General features: G+C 43.9%; 1 protein-coding gene across 3 annotated transcripts in view; it reads left to right on the top strand.

Moving 5' to 3' along the window:
• Trio (trio Rho guanine nucleotide exchange factor) overlaps window positions 1-25409 on the top strand; it is a 348717-nt gene that overhangs the window by 259294 nt on the left and 64014 nt on the right. For 2 of the 3 annotated variants that reach the window (XM_029557993.1, XM_029557991.1), the window contains exon 34: window positions 8646-8889. In XM_029557993.1, coding sequence (XP_029413853.1) covers window positions 8646-8889 — 244 coding nt within the window. Of the gene's footprint in view, window positions 1-8645; window positions 8890-24958; window positions 25094-25409 lie in introns of those variants that run through there. The other variant, XM_029557992.1, reaches the window with a different exon arrangement.

Raw genomic sequence — 25409 nt, 5'->3', positions numbered from 1 at the left:
ATTCTTGTGATTTCTTAAATTTTTCATAATTTTTGCTTGAGTGGCCTAATTCGTCCACTTTATCTTCTAGTCTTCATACTCTGTTTTCCATTTCATTCATCCTATTGGTGAGGCTTTCTCCTGTCATTTCTAATTGGCTTACTGTTTCCCTTCCTTCTTCAGTTCAGCCTGAGTAGTCTTCAGTATTTCCGGTTCTTTTCTGAATTCATTCAGAAGTTTATCCCTATCTTCCTTCAGTTCTTTGATTTCTTTGTGTGTTCTTTAAATTCACTGAATTCTTTTATCATGTTAATAATTGTTCTTTTGAGTTCCATGTCCTGCATTATCTCTAGGGGGTTCTCATTGTACTCCTCTAGAGGACTATTGGTATTTGGTAGGGATTTGTTATTTTGGTGTTTCATGTTATTTTTTTCTCTGTGATTTTGATATGTGAATTTCTTTTGTAGTTTCTGATTCTTGTGTGAGATTCAAGCCTTCAAGTTTAGGTCTGCTTCTTTTTGTGAACTTTATATGTCTTTGTGGTTTACTTTTTGGGTATGAAAGGTTGGTTTGTCTAAGCTTCCAGTTCTTTCTTTTGATTTTATATCGGAGTGGCCAGATTGCTTTTGTCTTTAGGAGTTCCCACAGAGTCCCAAGACAGATGAGGATCAGATGGACTCAGGCTTTCTCCTAAGGTCTGGATCCCTCCAGGAAAGATTTGCCTCAGGAATTTGGGGGTTGTACGGGTCTGCGACCCAGGCCCAGGATAGATGCTGGTCTAGGGCAGCTAGTGGCCATGCCACCCAGAGATGCAAAGGAAGATGGGGGCAGGAAGTGGCCCCAAGGGCTCCTGAGGACCTCACTGAGGTGCTGGGTTGGTCCTGCAGAGAGGCCTGCGGGTTGGAGAGAGGCCTGCAGGTTGGAGAGAGGCCTGTGGGTCATGCAGGACCAGGGAAACAGAGCAATAATTCTGTTTTTCTAAGCAACTATGACTTTTTGTAGTATTTTCTCAGATGACTTTTTAAGTGGTTTCATAAAATTAAAAAAAAGTTGTCTTTAGAACTTGAGTTTTCCCAGTAAGAAAATTAAAATCTCTCAAGCTAAAGTGGTAAATTTATGTTCTAGGTAAAGCTAGATTTTTCTTAAAAATTAAGTTTAGTGTGCTGTTGACCTTCATCGTCAACTTGAATTAACTCCAGAGAGATTTAACTGAGGAGGGATGACTCTCCCTGGGTGTAGTTAGCACTGTCCTATGAAAAGGAAGAAAGGAGAAAGCAGACTGAACACTAGCCTACCTCTTTGCTGTGGACACAGTTGACACCTCGTGTTGCTGCTTTCCCTTCCCCGCTGGATGGACTCTGTCCCCTCTCACTGTAAGCCAAAATAAACGTTCCTTACTTAAGTCACTTTTGTCTGATATTTTGTCACAGTAAGGAGGAATGGAACCAGTACATTTGCCTAAAAATAGGACAGATAACAGCTTTCATAAAATAGAGGGCCCTGAAATGTACTTTAAAATATAAATTTTGCATCATATGTGCAGTTACTATCGAAGACAATAATAAGCCTTAGACTTGAGACTTTCTTCCTGTTGAGAGGCCTAGTGAAGTGAATAAGTTTAACTGGTTCATGTCAGTTCTTCCAATTGGAACCTCTCCTTAAAGACAGAAAGAAAATCTAACAGATGACTTTCTTCAGATAAAATTGCTCTGAGAGTTTCCTCTCCAGAGCCTAGGGCCATACAAGGGAGGCAGGTGATTCTCAGCTGTTTCCTTCTCTAGCCCTGGCCCTCTCTCCACTTCACAGGCAGCAGAGCTTGGAATTCTGTGCTGCCGTGGCAGCTGCAGGGCCCGAGCAGCATGCTCCCATGCCTCCCTCTGCTCAGGGAGAAGTGAGGGAAAGGCAGCAGCATCTAGGTCCAGTCTGTTCACAGAGCTTTGAAGCCAACACATAGCTGCCTGTGCTCTGATTTCACCTTGTACCTTCAGAGTTTGCCTTCTCTCTTCGTATCTTCTAAATTCACCCTTTTTGCACCTGATGTTCCATTCTAATTCATACGTGTAACTCATTCAAGAAAGCCTTCCAAGATTTCTTTGAACAGCAGAAAACCCATGTGCCATCACTCAGGTAAACAACAGAGGAAGGATAGTGTGGAGTGGAGTGACTTCTGGTTTTGAAAATCTTTTGTTTTTATGGGGTCTTGTTTTGCTTTGTTTTACTTTGGTAAAAAGCTATAACAAAATTTATCATCTTAATCATTTATAAGTTTTCACAAGTTTCTTTGTGTACCCCATGTTTAAGGCTTATAACAGCAGCCTTCTTTTAAACACTTAAACCAAGGGTTTTCATGAGTGTGTCTCCTTGACCTTATGTGAGCCAGCTTCAGCGTTGGCGTGGGCCTGGAAAGCTGTTCTTCGCACTGTTGAGATGGATGCTAAGCAGCCGTCGCCCATAAAGCTGCCCAGCAGTAGCAAGAACCTGAGGCATAATGGCATTTATTCTGGGGACTGTTCTGTCTGCCATGGTTGCCTTTGCCTTTGTAACCATTGCCAGTAGTGGAACTGTACTCTCTAATCTCCTTAAACCAAGGAATTGTTTTTTTGGTCTACTCTGTGTGAAACCTTCATGAAACCACAAGACTCTTTTGTGAGGTTTCTGAATAAATGAATGTAGGGGGCTGTGGGATGTAACTGTTCACAACACTTGATACACTTTGTTCTTAGGGAGAAAATAGCCTTTATTAGGCCACATTCCCCCTTTTGAATTGCTCTCACAAAATGGCCAGATACCTGCAGTTGATCTTCAACACATTAAACCCTGAGTTCTGGAAACAGAGTCATTTGCAAGGGGACTGCATCACCCACCACACCATTCTAAATGCACCCTCTTCAATAGAAGTTGCTGAGAACTCTGAGTTTGGTAATTCAAACCAGGTGTTGGCTGTTGTCTATCAAAAAATATATGTTCTTGTAACATGAAACTGCCTCACAGCCCCCAGGGTGGAGGGATGTGAGAATGGAGCGGAGGCTGTGACCACATTCACTGTGTGAGAATCCCCAGCTACAGTCTGTTTTAGTTTTCTTTGTTAGCTGGTTGAGGCAAAGCAGCAGTACGACGTGGTTTCTTTGGATAACAAGAAATAAAACTGTTTCGTGTGATGATTGTTTAGGATTTATAAGCTTTTGACCAGAGATGAGTATTTCATTCTTTTGGGTGAGAACACTAAATAGTTTATTTTTCCACTATTCTGGAAAGAAGGCCTGATTTGAATCTGCTAATGGCCTTGGTTTGGGCTGTTGGTACTTCTCTGGTGGCCTTTCAGAGGGCAATAGCTTCAGGAGGTTTGTCCTTGGTGATGTCTGTGGCCACAAGCCGCCTAAACCAATTGCTTTTTCCATATAGTAATGTAGTTACTACATTATTTCACAAAAGTGAAAAACTAAAAGGTGTTTAAAATCCATCTTTCTGTCTTCTGGAGTGTCACAGTGTTTGTGTGAATCATGGGAAAAATTGATTTTTGAACTAAGTACTCTGCCAGGGAACCTGTGACAGCGGTCACCCAAAGTGAAAAGGGTGCTGCAGAAAAGCAGAATTGAGGGGCTGGAGAGATGACTCAGTGCTTTAAAGCATTCACTGCTCTTCCTGAGGACTCAGGTTCAGTTTTCAACGTCTACATGGTGGCTGACAACCATCCTTAACTCCAGTTCCAGGGGCTCTGATGCCCTCTTCTAGCCTCTATGGGCATTGTACTCATGGGTACAGGCAAAACACTCAAACATGTTTTAAAAAATTATAGGGCTGGAGTGATGGCTCCTGCAGAGAACCCGGGTTCAATTCCCAGCACCCACATGGCAGCTAACAGCTATCCGTAACTCCAGTTCCAGGGGGAATCCAAAGCCTTCTCTGACCTCCATGGGTATTGCACAACATGGGCGAACCTACACACATGCAGAGGGAGTACAGTCATACACATAAAATTAAAAATAAATAAGTAAAATATTTGTTAAAAAGAAATGCAAAATGGGCACATGCCTTTAATCCCAGCACTTGGGAGTCAAGTAACAGGCGGATCTCTGTGAGCTTGAGCCGGCCTGCTTTACATAGTGAGTTTCCACGTCAGCCAGGGCTACATAGTGACACCCGGTATCAAAAAAAGAAAAAGAAAAAATTTAAGGTAATGTATGAAATGGGAATGATGAGGAGTCTGTACAGTCCACATGGGGTCACTCAGGAAGTAGATGCTCTGGGAGCCAGGAGAAGTTCCACTTACTTCATTATGCAGCTCCCGAGCTGCTTCTACTCAGGAAGTTAATTCTTAAAAGGCACTCATGATTTGCCTCCTCAAAATAGTTATCACAAATGTCTTTATTAAAATTAACAAACTTCATCTTAAAGAGATGTTTTATAGCCCAAAGTTTAAAATATTTAAATGTGATGGGCTGGAGAGATGGCTCAGCAGTTAAGAACACTGACTGTTCTTGCAGAAGACCAAGGTTTGAATCCTAGCACCCACATGGCAGCTAACAACTGTCCGTAACTCCAGTTCTAGGGGATCTGACAGCCTCTTCTGTCCTCCTCAGGCATTGCAAGACACAGGTGCACTCGCCTACATGCAGGCAACACATGCATGCACATAAAATAAAAATAATAAATTAAATATTAAAAAAATAATAAAACATTTAAATGTGAAGATTGAAACAAAGCTACAGGTGGTGTTCTCTGAGAAGCGTTCATTTAGTCCTGGTCTTAATGATAGACTCATCTCTTCTGATGGTTAAAGTCAGTTAAGGGATATGAAGTTTCTTTTTTAAGTTTTAAGAGAAATTTTATTGATTCAAAAATTTCATATGAAGGTTTTTAAGTGATAATTTTAGCTCTATTTGAAATACTATTCTGGTACTATATTTTCTTAACAAGCTCTGGAAAGCCTTTGCATTTTTTTTTAACTTCATATATGATTCTTTTGTCAGAACAGGCTTGGTTTTTATTTCTTATGCTCTGTCAAGTACACAGATGTTTGCAATCCTCTTTGGTTACACTGGAAGGGCCTAAAAAAACAAGCGCCAGAAATTCAGTCTATCTTAATTCCTCTTCCTGGGCAGCTCTCCCCCAACTCCCACCACCCTAGCTTGAGCAGTCTGACAAGTTAATGAGGCTCTGAGAAGGAAGCAGCCAGCTGGGGTGAGATAGTTTCCTTCCCAGGGCAGCTTCAGGGCTCACTGGGGGAAATGCGGGGTTTTCTGACAGGAGAGCTCAGTGACAGAGCTGGCTGCCAGCAATCTTAGGGGTGTTCTGGCCAGGCCACTGAGGCACACAGAGGACAGAACCTGGGCTGTGGCAAGCCTGACCCTGTGGAATTTCATTGACCGGCCCTGTTCTCCCTGGGCAGGAAACATTCCTGCTCTTTCTTGCATAGGGATTAACCATTTCCAAACCATGGGTTTTATGAGCAAAGTTCTCTTCTAGGCTGGGTCTCTACTTTTGGCCTTTTTATAGCATCTTTAATTGTTGAGAGACTAAAGTAAATTTTAGCATGATCTTCCCACAGATTTAGAATGGAATTTAAACCGTTGTGAACATTTGCTTTGTGGCCTTATAAAGATACCTGTTTTGTTGGTATTGGTGCTTCATGGTGAAAAGAGTAGTGTTTTGTTTCTGTTCTTTGTGGTTGTCTAGCAGGCATGTGTTTTTAATTCGAAATCCCCAAACTTTCTCAAGAGACGACTGTTAGAATAGGAAAAATAAGAAGGCAAGGTGACAGTGCAACATGATAGAGAATGGCAGACAGTCCTTGGCAGAGGCAGGAGGCCTTAGGTGCAGCTTAGGAATGGGAGCCACCAGACAATGCCCAGTTTCCCAGTTCTCTGGATGTCCAGCTGTGTCCCATGGACTCTGGGGACGGCTTAAGACCAGCCACTCCTTCCTCTTTTGCTCAGAGACATGTCTTCCCCACTAACACAGTGAGTGGTGCTGCAGCACTGTGGCCTGTCTGCCGGTACCCCTCAGGGAGCAAGGGCACCTGGCCATTCTACAGATGGATGTGGGCACAGTGAGCTTGTGACACTATAGAGGAAAGGTCATGTTCCTTGCTGGTTTTCATGGGCATTGCCTTTACTGTGAGAGCAAACTTGAACAAGATTGCATACTTATGGGATACAAAGCTGACACAAAATGCAAGGCAGGCTTTAGAAGGAGCTGTGCTCTTCACCAGCTGCTTTATAAGAGTCATGCCTCCACCACTGTTGTGACCGCATCCAGTCCTGAGTCCTGACACAGAGGTTCACTCTTACACTGACCTGCTTTCTGCTGAGGGCACCTCTGCCAACATCACTCTGGTCATTTGAACACTGAAGTGTAAGTGATTGCAGGACAAAACCCAAGGATGGCAGCCACAGGAGCAACTTGGATGAGGGGTTTAGAGAGAGAAGGAATACAAGGATGCGTCAGCACAGGGATGGTGGAATCAAGAGTGTGTGGGACCTGTTTCAGAAGCAGCAGATGGATGCTTCTGCCTGTCAGCAAGGCAGATGGGGACCTGTTTATGGGAACTTGAGCCCCATATCAAGAAAAATTGTGCCTAAGGTTTTTGAAGAGGAGGATCCACGTTTTGAGAGGTTATTCTGCCCGTGGTGTTCAGATGAGCTAGTAGAACAGGAGAGCTGGGAGTCCATCTGAGGGGCCACTAGAGTCACTGCAGAAATGCAAATGAAGATACTAGTGTGGGTGTGTAAGGGAAGGAAGTCATCAGCAAGCTACCCTGCAGTTCACTTGACAGCCTTTGGAGGAGGGGACAGGATGGAGTAGGATGTTTAATTTGGGTGACTTGCTGGTGATAGCATCACCCAAGAAGCAACACCGGAAGAGAAACAAATGGGAGAAAGGGACACAGTGAGTCATGTCCCAGCCTCACTGGTGGGAGTGAGAAGCAGACCGCAAGCTGCTGTGTCCTGGTGAATAACAGCATGAGAACAGTGGAGCAACAGAGAGATGGGACCCGGGGATGGCCTGGAGACAGGAAGCCAGTCACAGGATTCTTCCATAGGAGCTTATGAGCCCTATCCACAAAGAGTTTACAGTTCAAATGGAAGCCCTACCAGGGTCCAGGTCATACAAGGCCAACAGTAGTTGGAGCATCATGTTCTTGTGTTCTAAGCAAATCTTCATGGAACTTAGGGATGTACTTCAAAGGGCCTAAGAATTAGAGTGACACCATCAGCATCTGCTGTGATGTTTTGTTTTGTTTTTTCATGAATTCCAGATCTCTGTACCTGAGGCATTCATTCTCCATCTTGAAAAAAATGTTATATGCTCACTTCTTAATTTACAGAAAATTAATAAAAACTGTATAAAGGGTCCTTAGGGCTAATAGGATGAAACGCAGAGATGGGGGGGGGCGGAGCCAAGCCCTCAGAGGACCTTGTATTTCAGGGTCACAGTGATATCAGGGAAGGAAGCACGTTCCCTAGGGGGTTCTGAGTCTTATTCATAAAAGAATTTAAGAATGGACTCAAACAGAAGCTTTAGGACAATTTTATTAGAATTTAAAGAAAAATCCTCAGGGTAGGGGAGCTGGAAATCTCTGCAGCAGCCTTGAGGAGGAGAATGGACGGGTGAAGGGAAAAAGCCACGAAGCCATGCAGGCTTAGAGCCTGCATGGGGGTCCGACACGTGGCTGACTGCCCACCACATGGTGGAGAGAAGGAAGGTTTAGAGAAAGAAAGTGAAGAAATAGAAGATGCTAAAGTAGCCCAAAACATTATGGAAAGCATGCTTTAAAAGGGGATAAGAAGAGGAAAAGATACTAGCATTTTTCTGAATTCTGGCAAACTTACAGAGCTATGTGTCTGTGGCAGGGTCCAGAAGCATTGGACTAGGAGATGGGATTCTGGGCAAGAAAAGTTCACTATCTCATTAACGCACTAGGTAGTCCACCCATCTACTTAGCATGGTCTAAGGTGAGCCTGCCTTCCTCGGGGTGGGCCTATGACTGGGTGATTGACCAACAAAACCAAAAGGTGGGTCTTCAGAGAGAGATTCTAGAGACTTTATAGTCTTGACCAGTTAATCTTATGGGGCTTTTTTTGTTACTCTAACAACAGTCTGTGGTCTCGTTAATGTCCTGTCTTTGAGGCTGCTTCCTTCCTGATCCAAAGGATGCTTTAAGAGCCTGTGTGCTCTGCAATTAGGAGTGCTTAGTGTTTTACCACATTAGAATGGAAATTGGGAGAACTTATCCTACTCTACCTTCATATTTCACAATAAGCAACCTCTAGGTCATTTTAATTAGTTTGTTCTGAGTTTAAAGATGAGTGCATAACACTTTTTGAAGAGGGAGCTAGAATGTTTTGGATGCAAAGATTTGAAAGCTTGTGAGAAATCACCAAGTACTCCTGCAGTGAACTCCCTAGAAAGTTACCACCATAGGCAGAATGCGGGGCTGAGAGGGGGTAAGAAGCTGACTCTCTTCATGGTCCAAATATCAGCATGGTCCAAAGGCAGTGAAAAGACAACCCAGCCTTCGTGCTCTCCCCCAGGTGATCAGTGATGCATTTAACCTTACTGCAGACCTAAAGAATAGAAAGTGAAATTCCTGAGTTCCCATGCCTGCCTACAAAGGCCCAGTGCCTTCTCTTGCTGACTTGTCCCTCTTCCTCTGTCCTTTCCAGCTCTCTGGTGGCTGTGAGCTGACAGTAGTGATCCACGATTTCACGGCTTGCAATAGCAATGAACTGACCATCCGGCGTGGCCAGACAGTGGAGGTTGTAGAGCGGCCTCACGACAAGCCTGACTGGTGCCTGGTACGCACCACTGACCGGTCCCCTGCTGCAGAAGGCCTGGTGCCCTGTGGTTCGCTGTGCATTGCGCACTCCCGAAGTAGCATGGAGATGGAGGGCATCTTCAACCACAAGGGTAAGACCCTGGGGGCTCCGAACGTATGATAACCCTCATCTGCCCTGCTTTGCTGCAGGTAAGCACACAGGACCCTCCTGGTCAGTATGCCTTCAGTGCATTAGTACTGTCTCCAAGGCTCTGAGGTGGAAATGGGACTCCACCCATTACTGAGAAAGAGTCATCTCGTCCCCTGAGGTGGTGGAGTAAGATGGAACATTAGTTTTGTTGTAGTAGGTCTGTGGGGGCCAGCACTGTTGATAAGTGGAGAAGAAAGAGAAGGCATTGTTTTCTCCCAGGTATGCTAGAAACAGGCAGGGGAGGCAGCAGGTAAGGGAGGTGGAACTGGACTCAGGCTTTTACATGGCCTTTCTGGGTTAGCATTAAATTCAAGGAAAACACATTTGGACCTGGGAGTTACTTAGCCACTCTTTTCTAGAAATGTAAACAAATGGATCTCGGTATATCCCAGGATTCACAGTGGCCTATACACAGAGGGAATGTTGCTGACTCTGAAGGGTGCGAGGCTCATGGCCTAGGCAGCACTCAGTGCTGGGCTCTGTGCTTGACCCAAGAGGCAACTTTTGGAAGACCTGCTTTAACCTTGGAATGGCAGAACATCTGGAATTCCCAGGCAGCCCCCTTAGATTCAGGTAGTTAGAGCACAACAGCTCTTACAGTGCATCAAGATCCTGTGGAGACCATGTAAGTCTTTATCCCAAATGCCCACCACGGCAGCTGCAAGACAGGACTGCTGAGCCCTTGAGAGGCAGTTTGTCCCAGTTGAGGTGTATGCAAATGTGAGACACACTAGACTTGTGAAGGGATATGTCATTGTATAGTCAGTAAGTGTGGAGATGATGATATATCCACAGTGTGTTAAACAACCGTTTTGTTTAGATTCCCATTTCTTTTACTTTCTATAGTTTGACGACTAGAAACCTTGAGTTGGAAGATGCAGCTTGTGTTACATGTGTGTTGAATGATGCTAGCATAATTGTACATCACAGTGAAAGCTATTGGAGATGTAAAGCTCTCTGAGGAAACACTGATCTGTAGCCTCTTAGAGCGTGGGCACTTCCATGTTCGCACCACCCTTGGTCACAGTCAGTACCAGAGAATCAACAGTTTTCCATATTTGGGGCATGTACCATTTTTCCTTTCCGGGATAGCATTGCTGTACCCTTTCATACTCAGTTTCTTTTGTTAATTGCAGAACATCCTGTCTCTGCAACCCTCCATTCTCTCCTCAGTTTCATCAGGACACAGTCTTGTCCTGTCATCTGTCTGCCATGGTTTTGGTCATTCTCTTGTGCTAAATGAAGCTGCACAGGACTCAGCTGCCCCTTACCTCAGGGCATTCCTTATAGCCAGCTCGGGCTCTCTAGAGCCTAATGTGAACTTACTCTCCAGAGAGCCAAAGAAAAAGGCAGGAAATTTTCAAATTTTCACCAAAAGCCAGGGTGTCATTTTTCATTTCTGGTGACTATAGGTTTAGAGCACTGTTGACCTTTCTGTGATGTGTAGTTGGAGCTTGCAGAGAAGTCTATGATGCATGAGCTACTCTTTCTAGCCCACTCCAGGGTAGCCAAAGTTGCCTGATCTGTGTAAGTCCTTGAGTTTGAGTTACTCTGTCCTCTAGAGGTGGTAAACTTTTGAACATGCTTCAAATAACACTTGTTCTAAATGAGTTCCTTTGTATGTGCCTTTCCTGCAGTGTGTTCTTTACTTCCTGGCGTTTACAATTGCAGCTTGGCTAAGGGGAAAGAACTTGGTGTTTACCTCACTTAACTATTTTTGGTTGTTTTTATGTAGCAATGCCATTTTGCTTTTCCGTGTGAATACATCCTGTGGTATTCTGGTACCTGAAAAGTCAGTCCTCCCTGCCTGTCACAAAGCATCCACACTCCATCCTTACCAGGAAGGATTTCCTCAGTGAGGACACCTGCTCTGTGCATGGTGGACAGTTTGAGGCTTGGGTTCTCATTTCTCTCCTTTTCCTGATTTGTTTTAATTTTCCCTTTAGTGCAAGGAAGCTGAAGAGTATCTGCTTGCTCCCTCGGTGTCGAGACTTGGCAGGGATAGAGCAGTGGATTAAGGAAGGAAACCTGCCTTCGTGTTTCCAACAGGCTTCTTTCAAAGAATCCTCTTAAGGTTCAAGAGGCACAGGACGTCAGATAGCCTTAACCAATGTCTGTCTAGCAGACCAGATGCCATTTTCAGAAAGTTAGAACAGTAAAAGGGATGAGGAAGAAAGAATGAAACCCAAAAAAGATGCAGACTCTCCAGAGGCCCTGCTTTGGCCCAGTTGGCCCACAGGCCAGTCCCGCTTTGTGCTATGTGAAAAGAGGTACATGATGCTGTGATTGGTTAAATATTGGTATGTGCTGGACTGTTATTGATGCCTGCTGTCCACACTTAGATTCTTACCTGGTATCTAATGCTGCACCTCATTGCACTGTAAGAATTCTGAGCCTGGAAGATGCAACAATGAAGGAGGTAAATCAGGAGCCAGTGAGGTAATCAGCCCCTCTCTCACAAAACTCAGTTTGCATCATTCTTGTAGTGGGTCTGACCACTGGCAGTGTCATAAAAGTAGGTTCTCTAAACTCCTGAACACAAAGATGCTGCCATTACAGTCTGTATCCCATACTTTATTCCCTAAAGTTTGTTTTTTAGCTGCCCACCCTTCTAGGCAGGAGGAAGAGGCACATTGCTTTCTAGTTTGGGCCTTAGCAGTATATTTCTTTCCTAACTCCCCTTCAACAACTTAAGCTCCCATAACCTTTCAGTGTGTAAATCCATGACCAATAAGGGTAACTGTCTGTTTGCTGGTGAAGAATAAGCCAGTTAAAGGGTCTAGTGGATTGCACATGCTCAGATCAACTGAGGAAGTCTCAGTGCTCCAGCGCTGAGTGGTGCGAGCATTCCCTTGCTCGTTCTGAGACTTAGCTAGACCTGGAACTCTGTTAGACAGGGAGAATGCTTGGGACTCCTGAAGGCCAGGTATCCTATATCAAGCCTATGTATATCCATATGATTATTTGAGGACAGGATAAAGATACAGCTTATTTAAAATGAATCAGAAATTTAATCCCATGATTTGATTTTCATGAAGATATTTTTGAATCTGAAACTAGACTCTATTGTGAACATATTTCATGGAGAAAGACTTTTATTTATGGGAACAGACTATTTTGGAAAATTGCACTTCCAACATCCTCTGCAGACATATTGCCTGGGGTGTTGATGTTGCCCTGGTCTAGCTGCTGTTCTTCCTCAAAGCATCTTAGTCACCGACTCAGCAGACAGTGAATGTGCTAAAATAGAACAAAGCTGCAGCAAGTCTCTGTGCTTGGTCAGTTTTATGTTTCTGGTTTGTGCAGTCTGCCATGACTGCAAATTCTGGGGCTGGCCCCCGGTCAGAGGGTCCTCCCTTTGCTCTCAGCCAGCCCAAGGGACAGCTCACACTAAAAGCCACCAGTTGCCTTGATCCTTGGGAACAAGCTTTGACTGACTGGAAAGAGGTGTCAAGTAATCACCTCTAATCTCCAGTCAAGCCAAGATTTTTCCTTTCCACTGTCTCAACTCGTAACACTTCTGTTTACTTATTCTTCATGACAGAAAGTAAACAGGAATATCAGAAATGTCTGTTTCCTGTGAGATTATTCAAAATGTTCCTTTTGCCTTAAGATAGCTCCGTCTGAACTGTTAGTCTTTTCTAATTTTTTTCATTTGATTGATTGATTGATTGATTGATTGATTGATTGATTGATTGATTCCGGGGCCTGGTGACTGCTAGGCAAGTGTTATACCACTGACTGTGTCCCCCGAGTACACTGTTTTATTTTTAGATAGGGTTTTTCACTGTTACTCAGCTTTAATACCTTACTCTATAGCCTAGCCAGGCCTTCAATTTGGTAATCCTCCTGCCTCTGCTTCCTGGGTACTTGGGATTACAACAGCCTTGAGACACAAGCTCCTAGTAGCTCTTCTCTTCACATCTAAAAGGTCCTGGAGTGTTCAGCTGCAGGAAATCAGCCCCAAGCTGTGTGCGGGTCACTTGACAACAGCAGTCCCCAGAGTTGGCACGAAAAATAGAAGATGTTCAGGAAAATGGCCATTGTCTATGCCATGCAGCTAGGCAAGTGAGTGTCACTGACTTCCTGCAGGTACATGTCTGGAGTGCAGAACATCAATCCTTATTCCTATTGTTAGATTTTTGGGTTTTTTTTCCTGATAAAATAGGAATTTGTCTTAGAATTGTTTGGGGGAAATCCTTCCATGCTGCTCACCAGTTCACTGAATCTGGAAGGCCACCAGGACAGCCTGTATCCTAGCATGAACCACGCATGTCCTGCCTGCCCCACACATGGTGTATTAGAGTGAGCTGATTTTTGGATGGTCCCTCCTAGATCCTACACAGCTGTGTTTCACTGAAGTAGGGCTGCACAAGCTCAGAAACCTGGCAGTAAGAATGGCCTGTGGCTAGAACTTTCAGGCACGAGTGACTATTCCTGTTGGGAGCCCAGAGTGCTAATGTCCACTGTGCCTCTGCTAATTTTGCATCCCTAGGCTGGCTCTTAAAATCCCTGCCAGCTCTGACATTCCAAGTTGATATTTCTTAGAAGGTTTTTCTGAATAAAGTCCAATTCAAATTTCCATCCTTTCTTTATGTCAACCCATAATGAGATGGCTTTGATGTGTCTAGAAAGACACCACCTGCTTACAGAAATCAGCCTCTCTTAAGATGGTTCATAATTACAGCATCCCTCCCCCCTCTTTTGGATGAAAAAAAAAACAACTAACAAGAGAAACAAAACCTCTTGCGATCTGGTGACTGGAGGCTCTAACCCAGGACTGTACCTCAGCACCTACCCTTTACCACTGTAAAATGTATTCCAGAACAACTGTCTGTGGCTTTTGGCTTAGCCACGGCACCTACAGAGAAGTGGACACTTCCACACTGGAGAGAATGCACACGATCCTCACTTACAAATGCGGTACAAGACAGTCTTTAGTCTGGACTAAAGTAAGAAAGTGCTGTTTTCATCTACAGTTACCTGAAAGGAAGTTTTCCTCGGGGCTTGACCCACATCCATCTTCTTGCCTCTTTCAAGGTCTGTGCTGAAGTTTTCTGCTCCTCCCTCTCTTCACCCAACTCACTTTTCTGTTGACTGCCTTAACCAACTTTTTCAAATCTAAAATATTAGTACCCCCTTCTCTCCCCCTCCATCTGCTTACCAGTAATATGGAAACACACCTGTGCCTCCTCATTGTGTTGCATTATCTGTACCAAATGACACATAATGTTGAGCCTGGCTATTTTTGACTTTACAGTTTTATGGCATAAGTGTCTTCACAATCCTGCACAGCCATTAACATCCATCCACAGCTCCCTTTAATCTTACGAACCTGAATCACTGCACCTCTCCCATTCTCCCTTCCCCCTAGGCCCTTGCAACAGCCCATTACTTTCTATCTCTATGGGTTTCACTACCTATATGAGGGTTTGTCCTTTGGGAACTGACTTAATTTATTTAGAGTAGTGTCTTCAGGGTTTATCTGTGTTTGGCATGTTTCTGAATTTCCTTTCCTAAGGCCAAATAGTATTCTACTGTGTTTATATACCTCACTTTGCTTATCCATTCATTGATGGACATTTGGTTTGCCTCTACCTTTTCACTAGTGTATATTAAAGTTGCTGTATGCTAGAGCATACAAATATCTCCTTGAGTTCCTGCTTTCAGGGTTGTAGGTATACCCAGAAGTGGAATTGCTGGATCATATGCTGCTGAACATTACATTCTTCCACAACTCAAGTGCTGAACTCTAATCCCTGGTGTGTTGATCTTAACAGGTAGGGCACAAGGGCAGGGCTCTTGGGAGCAAAATCAGTGCCCTTATGAAAGAGTCCTAGGGAACTTTTCCCTTCCACCATGAGAGGACACGGAGGAAGGAGCCCTCACCAGATACTGAGTCTGCTGGTGTCTTGTGCACAGCCACAGGAATAAACAAAGATACAGTAATCCCATCCTTCACTTTGCACTCTTTTCCATCCCAGCCATTACCTTGTGATCTCCCTATAGCCTCTGCACAAATCCCATGGTACAGCTATGCACAAATCCCATGGTACAGCTCTGCACAAATCCCATGGTACAGCTCTGCACAAATCCCATGGTACAGCTGTGCACAAATCCCATGGTACAGCTCTGCACAAATCCCATGGTACAGCTCTGCGCAAATCCCATGGTACAGCTCTGCACAAATCCCATGGTACAGCTCTGCACAAATCCCATGGTACAGCTCTGCACAAATCCCATGGTACAGCTCTGCACAAATCCCATGGTACAGCTCTTGCTGCAGTTTCTTCAGGAGCTTTCCATTAACCATAGACTAGAACCCAGTTCCTAACACATCCTGTGTGACCTTGCATCTTACCCACACATGTGTGCACCTGCACCCCTGTATATAATGCTCAGATGTACACACACACACCCTCTGCCCTTGATGGAGCACATCAGATAACACAAGAGAGGATTTTCCTGCTCACTTACCCCTAACCATTACTCCCTGACTCTTCTCACCAATCAAACTTTTTTTCTTTTTTGAAAAATCCTAAAGGAAAAAAAGTAATATCCAATGATTCTGTGGCAATCAAGAATGAACAGAGTAAGTCTTGTTCTAGTTCTCAAGAATTTCAGCACAGGGCAACCTGAAAGATAGTCCCTGTTAAATGAGCTCCAGTGATCACTGAAGACCTGTAAGAACTGTCATGGGAACTCATGGGAAGTCTTGTAAGCAAGTCTCAGTAAGAGTGATGGCTGCAGATGCCAAGCTGTTTGTAAATGTTAACGTGGAACTGCAGATAAGCAGTGAGGAGTGAAGAGACCCAGAGAAGCCCCTTGTGCAGCCAGCACAGCGAGACTGCATATGAAGAAGATGGAGCCATGATTCATGGGTCATACAGGAGTGACAAAGAGAGGCTGTGCTTTATTTAAAATTATTTATTTTTACTTTATGTGTATGAGTGTTATGCCTGCATGTATGTAAGTGCACCTGTGTCATTACAATAGCTACAGAGGTCAAAAGAGGATCTCAGATGCCCTGGAACTGGAGTTATGGATGGTTTTTAGCTGCCATGCAGGTGCTGGGATTCAAACCCAGGTCTTCTGAAGGAGCAACCAGTGCTTTTAGCCACTGAGCCATCTTGCCAGCCCCCTGCACTTTCTTTTTTTAACATTAGCATTATATACTTTACAGATTTATTTACTAAGACCATTACTCAAAATTCAAAGAAATACACTGTTATGCTAAGGGCTCCTCCTCAGAATCACTTATAATTTCTTGATGAATGACTAAATGGGCTCAGGCCTGATGCTGGGGGGTTTGACCTCCACAGCTGATTCCATTTTTCCATTTAACCAATTGTATAACCACTATGTCAGTGTGAAATAAGGGCATGTTTCCATTGTCCAAATTACTGTGTCTGTCTGTCTGTCTGTCTGTCTGTCTGTGGCTGCTTTCCTCACTTCATCCCTGTCCACAACCTCCTGGTCTAATGTCTAGTGTCTAGGCCCATGAGGTCATGGCTGTGCCTGATTGCTGTTGTTTCTATCCCTTTACCCTGTGAATTTAGGATGAGGACAGGTCTCCCCTAATTCTCCTGTTCCCCCAGCCCCATGGTGTACAGGTGAGACCAGGTGACCAGAACTTCTTGAGGTCTGCAGATGGGAAAAGGGAAACTCATAAGGTCACTAGGAATATCTGCACTCAGAAAGCAGAACTTGGGCCACCTGCACTTCCAGCAAATCCCAAAGCAGAGAATGTGCTTAAGTGTCTCCCCCTTGGAAAACAAGCAGTAGTAATCCACTGCATCCAAACCATGTTTCCAGCCCTTCAAGGGCACAGTATGGATGGCAGAAGCCAACCTTTCATTAGGGACGGACGCGTGCCCCTACTCACAGGGCTGTGACCTTGTCCTCTGCTCTTTCCTGGATAGTAGGATCAGAATTGAGATGTCCAATACCAGTGACTTCTCAATAGCACATGGTTAATCCAAGCTGAACATGGACATGGAGCCTGCCCTGACCTAAGGCTGGCTCACGGTGCAGACCAACTCATCAGGCTTCCACATCTTGGGAGCAGCCCTTCAAATAAGGACACCACATGAGGCCATCCACACCCCTTTCCCCTACTACCCCTCATAAAAGCAGCAGCTTTGCAAAGGCCAGGGTGCTTTGCTGCCTTTTGAAGACCCTGTAGCCAAGCCCACAGCTCTGACTCTATCCTCTAGCATCTCCCCACCAGAATTTCAGATGACTTGCATTTCATTCTTTCACCTTCCAGAGCAGGAAGTGCTTGGCCCAGGTGAATCTTCAGCTTTACATCTCAAATAAGACTTGTAAGGACTTGACTCATGACTTCTAGTGACCTAATGAGGTTCTAAGAGTGTGGGGGAATTAGAAAATCTCAGTGACACCATCGAGTGGTTCTGCTATGTATATGCATTTGTGTCCTACCACATGGCTACTGCCATCAGAAAACACACCCTAGGTACACCAATGCATAGACATTTCAAAATACCTGCCCACATACTCTTAAAATATATATAAATAATGGAGGCTCTGTGCACAGCTTTTTAATTCACTTGGAAAAGAGCCGTTTTATTCTGTTTGAACAGCTGCTAATGTAAATCCCTGTGGGAAGAAAAACCTAAGAACATGGAGTTGCACCAAGAATGAGAAACATTGTCCCTCTCCTGAGCACTGCGTATCTGAGGCCGAGCAATCAATCCCAGACCTGTGATTAAGAAGCACTTTCTGTGGAGCATATAATTACAGAGCCACACAGGCAGCTGTTATTCTGTTGAGTGCTTTATGTTTGGGGCATTTTCACATTCCAACTTTACATTATTTCTCAAAACAGAAGCAATCATGGGCAGGTATGAACAGTATCCATATTAGATCATCACAAAATTACAGATATTGCAAAGGCCTAAACAGTGTCTTCCCACACATGCTTTAATGGCCACTGCTTGCTGGATGTAGTGGTACATGCCTGCAATCTCAACACTCAGGAGTTAGAGGTAGGAGGTTCTTGAGGTTGAAGGTTAGCCTGGGCTACCTAGCAAGATTCTGTCTAACACACACACACCCCCACCCCCAAATATAGCCATGGCTCTGAGTTAGCAAATATTCAGTGGACAAGCACGGCCAGGCATGTTGAAGCAGGCAATAGGCCTGGTGGCAAGTGCTGGGCTTCTCACTCTCTAGAAGATAGACTTTCATCACACAGACACATACATACCCTACTTTTCTGACATTTTATAGATATCAGAGTACTGTTAGCTAGTCAAATTAGGGATTCCTCCATAAATGTGTGCCCTCGGGTGCTTGTCAAAGCTGTGAAAAATCACAGAGACGATGTGTTTTTTAAGAGCATTACTATTCACTGTGCTGTTTTCATTAACGACTGTGAGATGACTAAATGCTGTGTGTGGAGAGAAACTGTTTTCCTCAGGCTTGTACTTGGAGCTAAACAGAGGTGGCTCTGGAGACTCTTGGTAAACTAGCCACAGAGGTGGGCCCAAGCTCAGGGAGGTGTGAGATGAGATGCTGTGATTACTCCGTGGTCCTAAGGGCAGCTTTCCCATAAGTAGAATCTCGATAGACTTGGCAGTAGGTCCAGACTGGTGAGCTATAGTGCACAGAGAAGGAGAGTGCAGACAGCGGCTCTGCTAGCTCTGAAGCATAGCCTTACTTGTCTTGAGTCCAGTGTCCCTGAGCGAATCCTCTGGAGACTCTGGGGCCTCGTCTCAGAAAACATACAGGGGCACAAAACTTTTCATACAATTTCAGTGACCCCCTCATACATTCAGAAATTTTTTCTAAAAAGCAAAAACAAAATTTTAAGACTTACTACTTGGAGCCAGCAAGATGACCCAGTGGGTAAAGGCACCACCAAGCCTGATGATCTGAGTTCAATCCCAAGGACCCACGTGTATGCCCCCCCACACACAAATTTTAAAAGAAAAATTAAAACAGCTGTTTTTTTTAAAAAAAGATTTATTGCTCATTTTTAGAAATTTCCCATTTCAGAAATAAAACACAAAAAGGAATAAGCTGAGTTCTTTTCCCATAGTACCATTAGCCACATATAGATAGCCCTGTTTTCCTTATGCTTCCAGTATTTTATTCAGAAATACAAATTAATCTCCCCCCCCCTCTTGTGTGCACACATGCTCATCCTCACTTACTCATGGACTCTTCCATTACTTGACTCCATATCAATCCACAGAAATCTTTTTCATGAATGTGCAGTGCTTCAAACCAAGTTTATCAAGTGTGGCGGCACAGGGAAACCTTGAGTTGTCCTGTCTGAACCCTTATAAGCATGGAAACTTAGCACAAGGATCGTTGAGTTCATGGGAATAAAAAAATAGAAATAGAATTGAAGGGCTAAAGATAAAGTCAACTTTTAGTGAAAAATGACATCATAATTAGCTAGACCAGTAAAAATCCCAATAAAATATCCTAAGTCACTCTCTAAAATCATTCATATAAATTAAATCTTGGGTCTGTCTGTGTATTTGTCTTACCAGGTGAGCTTTTGATGACTTTTTCCTATGATGTGTGTGATGTGTGAAATAATTGAAATATTTGTGTTAAGAATGTCTCTCTAAAATGCTTACATTTTTATTACAGATTTAGGGGAAGAGATATAAATCAAGAGTTCTTCATACAGTAAGTGTCCGAAGTTTCAGGGAACAGGTGATTTTCCTGCTCAGCTTTTGTGGACCACGTAACCTAGACTATACAAAGTTGTTCACGATCAAGCCACTTTGCCACATATAAGAAACTCACTCATGAGATTCAGTCTGTGGCCTAGAGTCTCCATACCTCATTCAGAGTTTCTCTGTTGTCTGGAGGATTCAGTTTCTCATTGCTAATATTTCACAGTGAATTTTTGTTTTGTTTCGTTTTTGTTGTTGGGATTTTTTTTTTTTTTTTTTTTTTTTTTTTTTTTTTTTTTTTTTTTTTGGTCTTTTTGAGATCCCTGTAGGCTCAGCTGGCCTGGAGCTCACTTTGTAGACCAGGCTGACCTCTAACTCACAGAGATCCACCTATCTCTGCCTCCCAAGTGCTGGGATTAAAGACGTGCAGTGGAGTCAGTGATATGGGACTGAATTTTGAGCTCCCTTGTTCCCTCTTCTGTGTTCTCTCTGGAGCCCAGTGAACTATGTGAACTTTTTAGAGTTTTTTCTGGGTAAACAGCCACAATGTAGGCTGAACTGTCCCCATTAGTACTGAGCAGTGAGCAGTCACATATAGACTAAGTTGTCCCACTTTGTGCTGAATGACTGTATTGGGCTGAGCTGTCCCACTGTGTGTTGAGTGGTCATCTATGGACTGAGCAGTCACACTGCAAACTGATCTGTCCCACTGTGTGCTGAGTGGTCCTATATGGACTGAGCAGTCACACTGTTGTCATACTGTGAACTGAATAGTCACACTGACCTGAGCAACAATTCCTGGGACCCTTGAGGCAGCATAGTCATTCCACATTGCTTATTATTCAAAGTCATAATTTCCCAACACTTTCTAGTCAAGTGTAAGACAAGGATAGAAGGTGTTTATTATTTGAAGGGCCTTTCAAGCATCTGCTTAGACAGTAAGCAGGCTTGCTTTCCCTGCCCGCTATTCGAGGCAGCTCTGAACTCATTATTTTCAATTGTCAGGGAATAGACCTTTGGGTTTTCTGCTCCTTCCCTTCTTTTCTGCTTTCCTGTGAATCTGAAGAACTTGGAATTTTCTGGCAGGGAATATTAAGGTTTCTTTTCCTCTGATTTAGATTAGTTGCCTCTGGTTCAAACATAATTAAGACCATTTCAGCCTGGGTTATAGAGTACATTGCTATCAAGCAGGGAGGCAGGTGTGCTCATCTGTGAAGCTGCCACCACAGAATCCCAGGCAGGTAGCTCTGACAGATGTCTTTTCCTTAGAAGGCCAGTTCTAGAGGCCATAGTCTCTAAATGGAGGGACCAGAGGATTGATTCCCTTGGAGGCCCCGGCCTTGTTTGCACTACTGACCAGCCCCGGGCTGCCTTGTGCACACCGCCATCTTCGTGTCTAAATGTCTTTTCCTGTTAGGATGCTATCAGATTAGACTTGGGCCCATCTTAAGAGCTTTGCTTTAATTATCTCTAGAGACCTTGTCTCCAAATACAGTCTCATTCTGAGGTATTGGGGTTTGTAACTTGAGCATAATAATTTGATGGAGACACATCTTGGCCCATGGTAAGGAGGCTGTGGGAGCCTTTGAAAATGAACAGTAAAAACAGAGAAAATGCACCAAGGATTTGGTCTGCCAGACACTGTACTCCTCTTCTTTAGAGTTCATTCTGATTACCTCTGGCAGAGACTATGTGTGCATATGTTTGTGTGATTGTGTATGTATGTATGTGCATGTGTGTGTGTGTGTGTGTGTGTCTTGTGTGTATATGCATGCAGACTCTGATCTGTCTTTTATGTAATAAGAAAATTGAAGTATAGAAAAGTTAAATAATTCAACAAGCTTTGAGTCCATGATGTACAGTAGTTTTTAGGAGCAATAGACAGTCTCCCTGGTGGACCAGCTACAAAGTCCAAGGAAGTAGCTGAAACTCTCAGAGACAGATTTGTCCAAAGCCAGATACCACGTGGAAGAGCTAATTCCAAAGACTGATATGCAAGGTCTGCTACAACCCAAACTGTTTGTCTCTTCCGTGGCTCTGTGCACTCCCAAGAGGTAGGGACCCTTCATAGCCTCCTCAGGAAGGATCATTGATTTGAATTATGATGTGATCATTCCAAATGCCTATTGCTGCCCAAAGAAGTCCTCTTGCAGGAAATGTTTCTCCTGGTCTTTGGGATACAGCTTTCCTGTCCTCCTCTAGTCAGTCACAGAATGTGCTCACAGTGCACTCATCGTGAGTGATGTGAATGGGAAATCCCAGACCAAGTGAAAATCATGTTTTCTTTATGAGTTTGCAGCCTTCTTGCAGGAATCAGAGGCATCTGCCCCTGTTCCCCAAAACAAACACATTTGGTCTCCCTCCCTTTTCCTTGAAGAGCTAGAGAATTAAACTTCCTGTCACATCCCCTGTGAATGTGTGACCTGCGTCTCTGAAATTTGATGGGATTGGGACATCATAAGCATAGGTTGGCCATTCAAGGCTAGCTACGTTGCTCTAATTTTATTTTTGGAATAGTTGTTCTGGTTTTTAGAGTGCACTGTCTGAAGTTATCTGTCCTCATGCGAGTCTACAATCAATGCACAGTGCTGATGGCAGGCAGAGGGTCACAGAGACAACATGAGACTCGAAAAGGAGGGTTTGAACACTTTGTTGAAGAAGGGAAAATTCACATAGTTTGTAAAGAGATAGTAAATAAGCAGTGAAAAGGAGCTTTTCCGATTCTGGGCTCCCAAATGCAGGGTTTGAATGCCTCCATAAAGGTGCTTTTGTAGACTGACAACTGCGAAAGCAGCAGGAACTCTCTGCTGAATGGAGCCTAAGAAACAGGGTTTCGTCATTCTGGTCCCTCCAGAGCCGGAGGTTTTATCTGTGGGGTGAAGAAACCAGAGCAAACTTCCTTGGAACAGGAGTATCTTTGTGCGTGGAACCTGAGAGACTGCATGGGGGCCCCAGCTGTGCTTGAGGCCAGCACTGTGGGCATATTGTGCAGAGTGGAAACAGGGGAGAACGAGGGCCACAGAGGTGGAGTGAGGAAATAAAGTGATGTGGTGTTTCAGAGACCCAGCACCCTCATCTGCAGGACTGAACTCTGGGTAAATCTTGTTGAAGGAAAACTGAACATATGACAGGATTGGTGATAACGTCTTTGGGGTCTGCGACCGTTGCCTACCTCCTTCAGTTACTTTTCATGGTTTCAGTTTCTTCAGCTATTTTTAATGGCACAGTATAGTTGTTTTTAATTTTTACAACTTATATTTTGAAATAATTTGGGCCTTTCAGGAAAGTTGCAGAAATGGTATAGAGCTCCTATGTGCTCTGCCACACTCTCCGCCTAGTAGCGTCTCCCATACCACAACGCATGATCAGAATGCTAACCAAGCCCAAGGCCTTATCATGGATTTTACTTCATGTCCTTTTTCTGGCTTAGTTTCAGGTCCAGGATCAGGCAGAGTTTGGTGTTCCAGCCTACGGAAGCTGTTCAGTCTTTGTCCATCTTTCAAGGCTTACTGGCCCTGTAATTTGTACGATGCCCCCACTTTGAATTACCTGTTTTTTTTCAGAGTTAAATGTAGCTGGAGCACTTTTGGCAAGAATGGCCCCCAAAGCAGTTGTAAGAGAGCCATGGGCGGAGCCTGTGTGCTGACCTTTTCATTTGCGTGAGATGATGGCTGCAGCACCTACCTCCATAGCTACTTGCTTCCCACTAGTAATTAAGCAGTGCCTTGAGGATAAGTTTTTGTGAACCATTCCAATATTCTTTCTCATCCTGCTTTTGGCATCCATCAATAGTTTTGCCTACAATAGTTATTAGTATGCTGCTAGCCTAGTGGTATTTAGTCTGATTTATCGGTTGCATTCTTCTGTAAGGAAAGCTGTCTCTGTGCCACATTTATTTATTTGGTTATTATATTCGTTACTTTTCTGTTGCTATGATAAAACTAAGGCAATTTATAGAAGGAAGAGTTTATTTGGGCTTACAGTTCAAAAGAGGAGTGCATAATGGCAGGGGAGAGGCATGACAGCAGACAACAGACCCAAAGCTGAGAGCTCACACACTCAAACATGCACAGGAAGCAGAGAGAGAGAGAGAGAGAGAGAGAGAGAGAGAGAGAGAGAGAGAGCAAGTAAATGGGAAAGGCTAAGAACTCTTAAAGCCCTCCCCCCCTGCTTCCTCCAGCAAGGCCACACCTCCTAAACCACCACAAACAGCGCCACCAGCTGACCAAGAGTTCCACTGCTTGAGCCTATGGGGGACATTTCTCACTCAAACCACCACAGTTGTTTATTCTTCCATTTTCTAGAGTCATGAGTCATGGGTGGGTATCTTACACTGTGTCTCCTCCCCAGGGGAGTTCCGGCTTTGGTTCTCCCAGAAATCTAAAGGAGGGAGAAATAAACCTTAGAGTTCATTCAAATCTTATTCCTGGGTATTTTTGCCAATGACTTGAGCCTCCTCCTTCCCCTTAATTTATCTTCCATGCCTTCTGCTTGCTGACTTCCACATTGCTGGTCCCACACATCTCCATCTAGTAGGTTAGATGGCTGCCCTTCAAGGTAGGGCCAGTGGTATCTCTACTGGGTATGTCTTACATTCCCCTGTTGGATAAAGGACCTAGCCCCAGGCTTCCTTGAAGAGCAGGAAGATGGGATGAGAGCACTCCCTCCTCTTGACACCACTTACTGTGCTGCAGCTTTCTGGCAGATGTGATCCTGAAATTTGGAGAGATGAGTCACGGGAAAGTTCCATACATCTTTAGCCAAAGTTACTATACTCATTTTTAAGCTTCAGCCCCTTCCTCCTTCATTAGAGAACTTATACGAAACATAAGGTAATTTGTTGCCTTGACAGCTTTCTCTGGTTTTTAATTAATAGCCTTTCCTTGGCAGACAGTATTTTTAGAAAGGGGGAAGGTAAACCATTTAATAAAGGCTTTAGTAAATGAAACTTTAGAATGTCAATTAACTTGATTTCCTGTAGATGGCCATTTTTCAGCGCTTGTTTTGCCAACAAATGAGGTTATTTATTTGGTAATAAAGTTTCTTTTCCTTGTATGAAAAGTGCTGTGTGCAGCTTGTGTCTCTCTCTTGATCCTGGTGTAAGCATGCCATCTGGATCTATCACTGGACCAATTATAGGGAAAACCAAGCTTGTGGTTTGCGTTTACTCTTTTAAGAAGAATATGAAGCTCATTGTGAGTCCCTAAATACCCAATCCTAGCCATAAAATTAAAATGTCAAAAACATATGAAAAGGCCCCATTTTATGCCAGTTTGTGTCATAGACATTAGTCTCTGAAACCATTTCCTTTGGGTTCTGTGGCCATGTCATAGCATTTTTTTTTTTTTTTAACAGTTGTTCGTTGTCTTAGAAATTAGAAGTTATGGGGCTGGAGAGATGGCTCAGCAGTTAAGAACACTGGTTCTTGCAGAAGACCTGGGTTCGAATCCCAGCACCCACACAGCAGCTAACAACTGTCCGTAACTCCAATCCCAGAGGATCCAAACAGCCTCTTCTGACCTCCGTGGGCATTACACGACACAGGTGCACTTACCAACATGCAGGCAGTACATGCATACACATAAAATAAAAATAAATTTTTTTTTAAAGTTTAAAGAAATTATAAATTATTTTGCAACAGGGAAGTCTTAGAAAAGCAATAAAACAACACTAATAGAAGGCTTAGGTGTAATAGACATGAATGTGGAGACTCTTCCAAAACAAGGGCAGTCCCTCATGGTCTGCTTTGGAGAACACCACGTGTGGAGGAGTAGGAGGGCACACGCTAGCCCTGAGGTTTGGGGCC

The sequence above is a fragment of the Nannospalax galili genome, unplaced genomic scaffold (genome assembly GCF_000622305.1).
Source record: "Nannospalax galili isolate Female #2095 unplaced genomic scaffold, S.galili_v1.0 scaffold207, whole genome shotgun sequence".
NCBI lineage: Eukaryota > Metazoa > Chordata > Mammalia > Rodentia > Spalacidae > Nannospalax > Nannospalax galili.
This window is presented reverse-complemented; position numbering and strand designations above follow the sequence as displayed.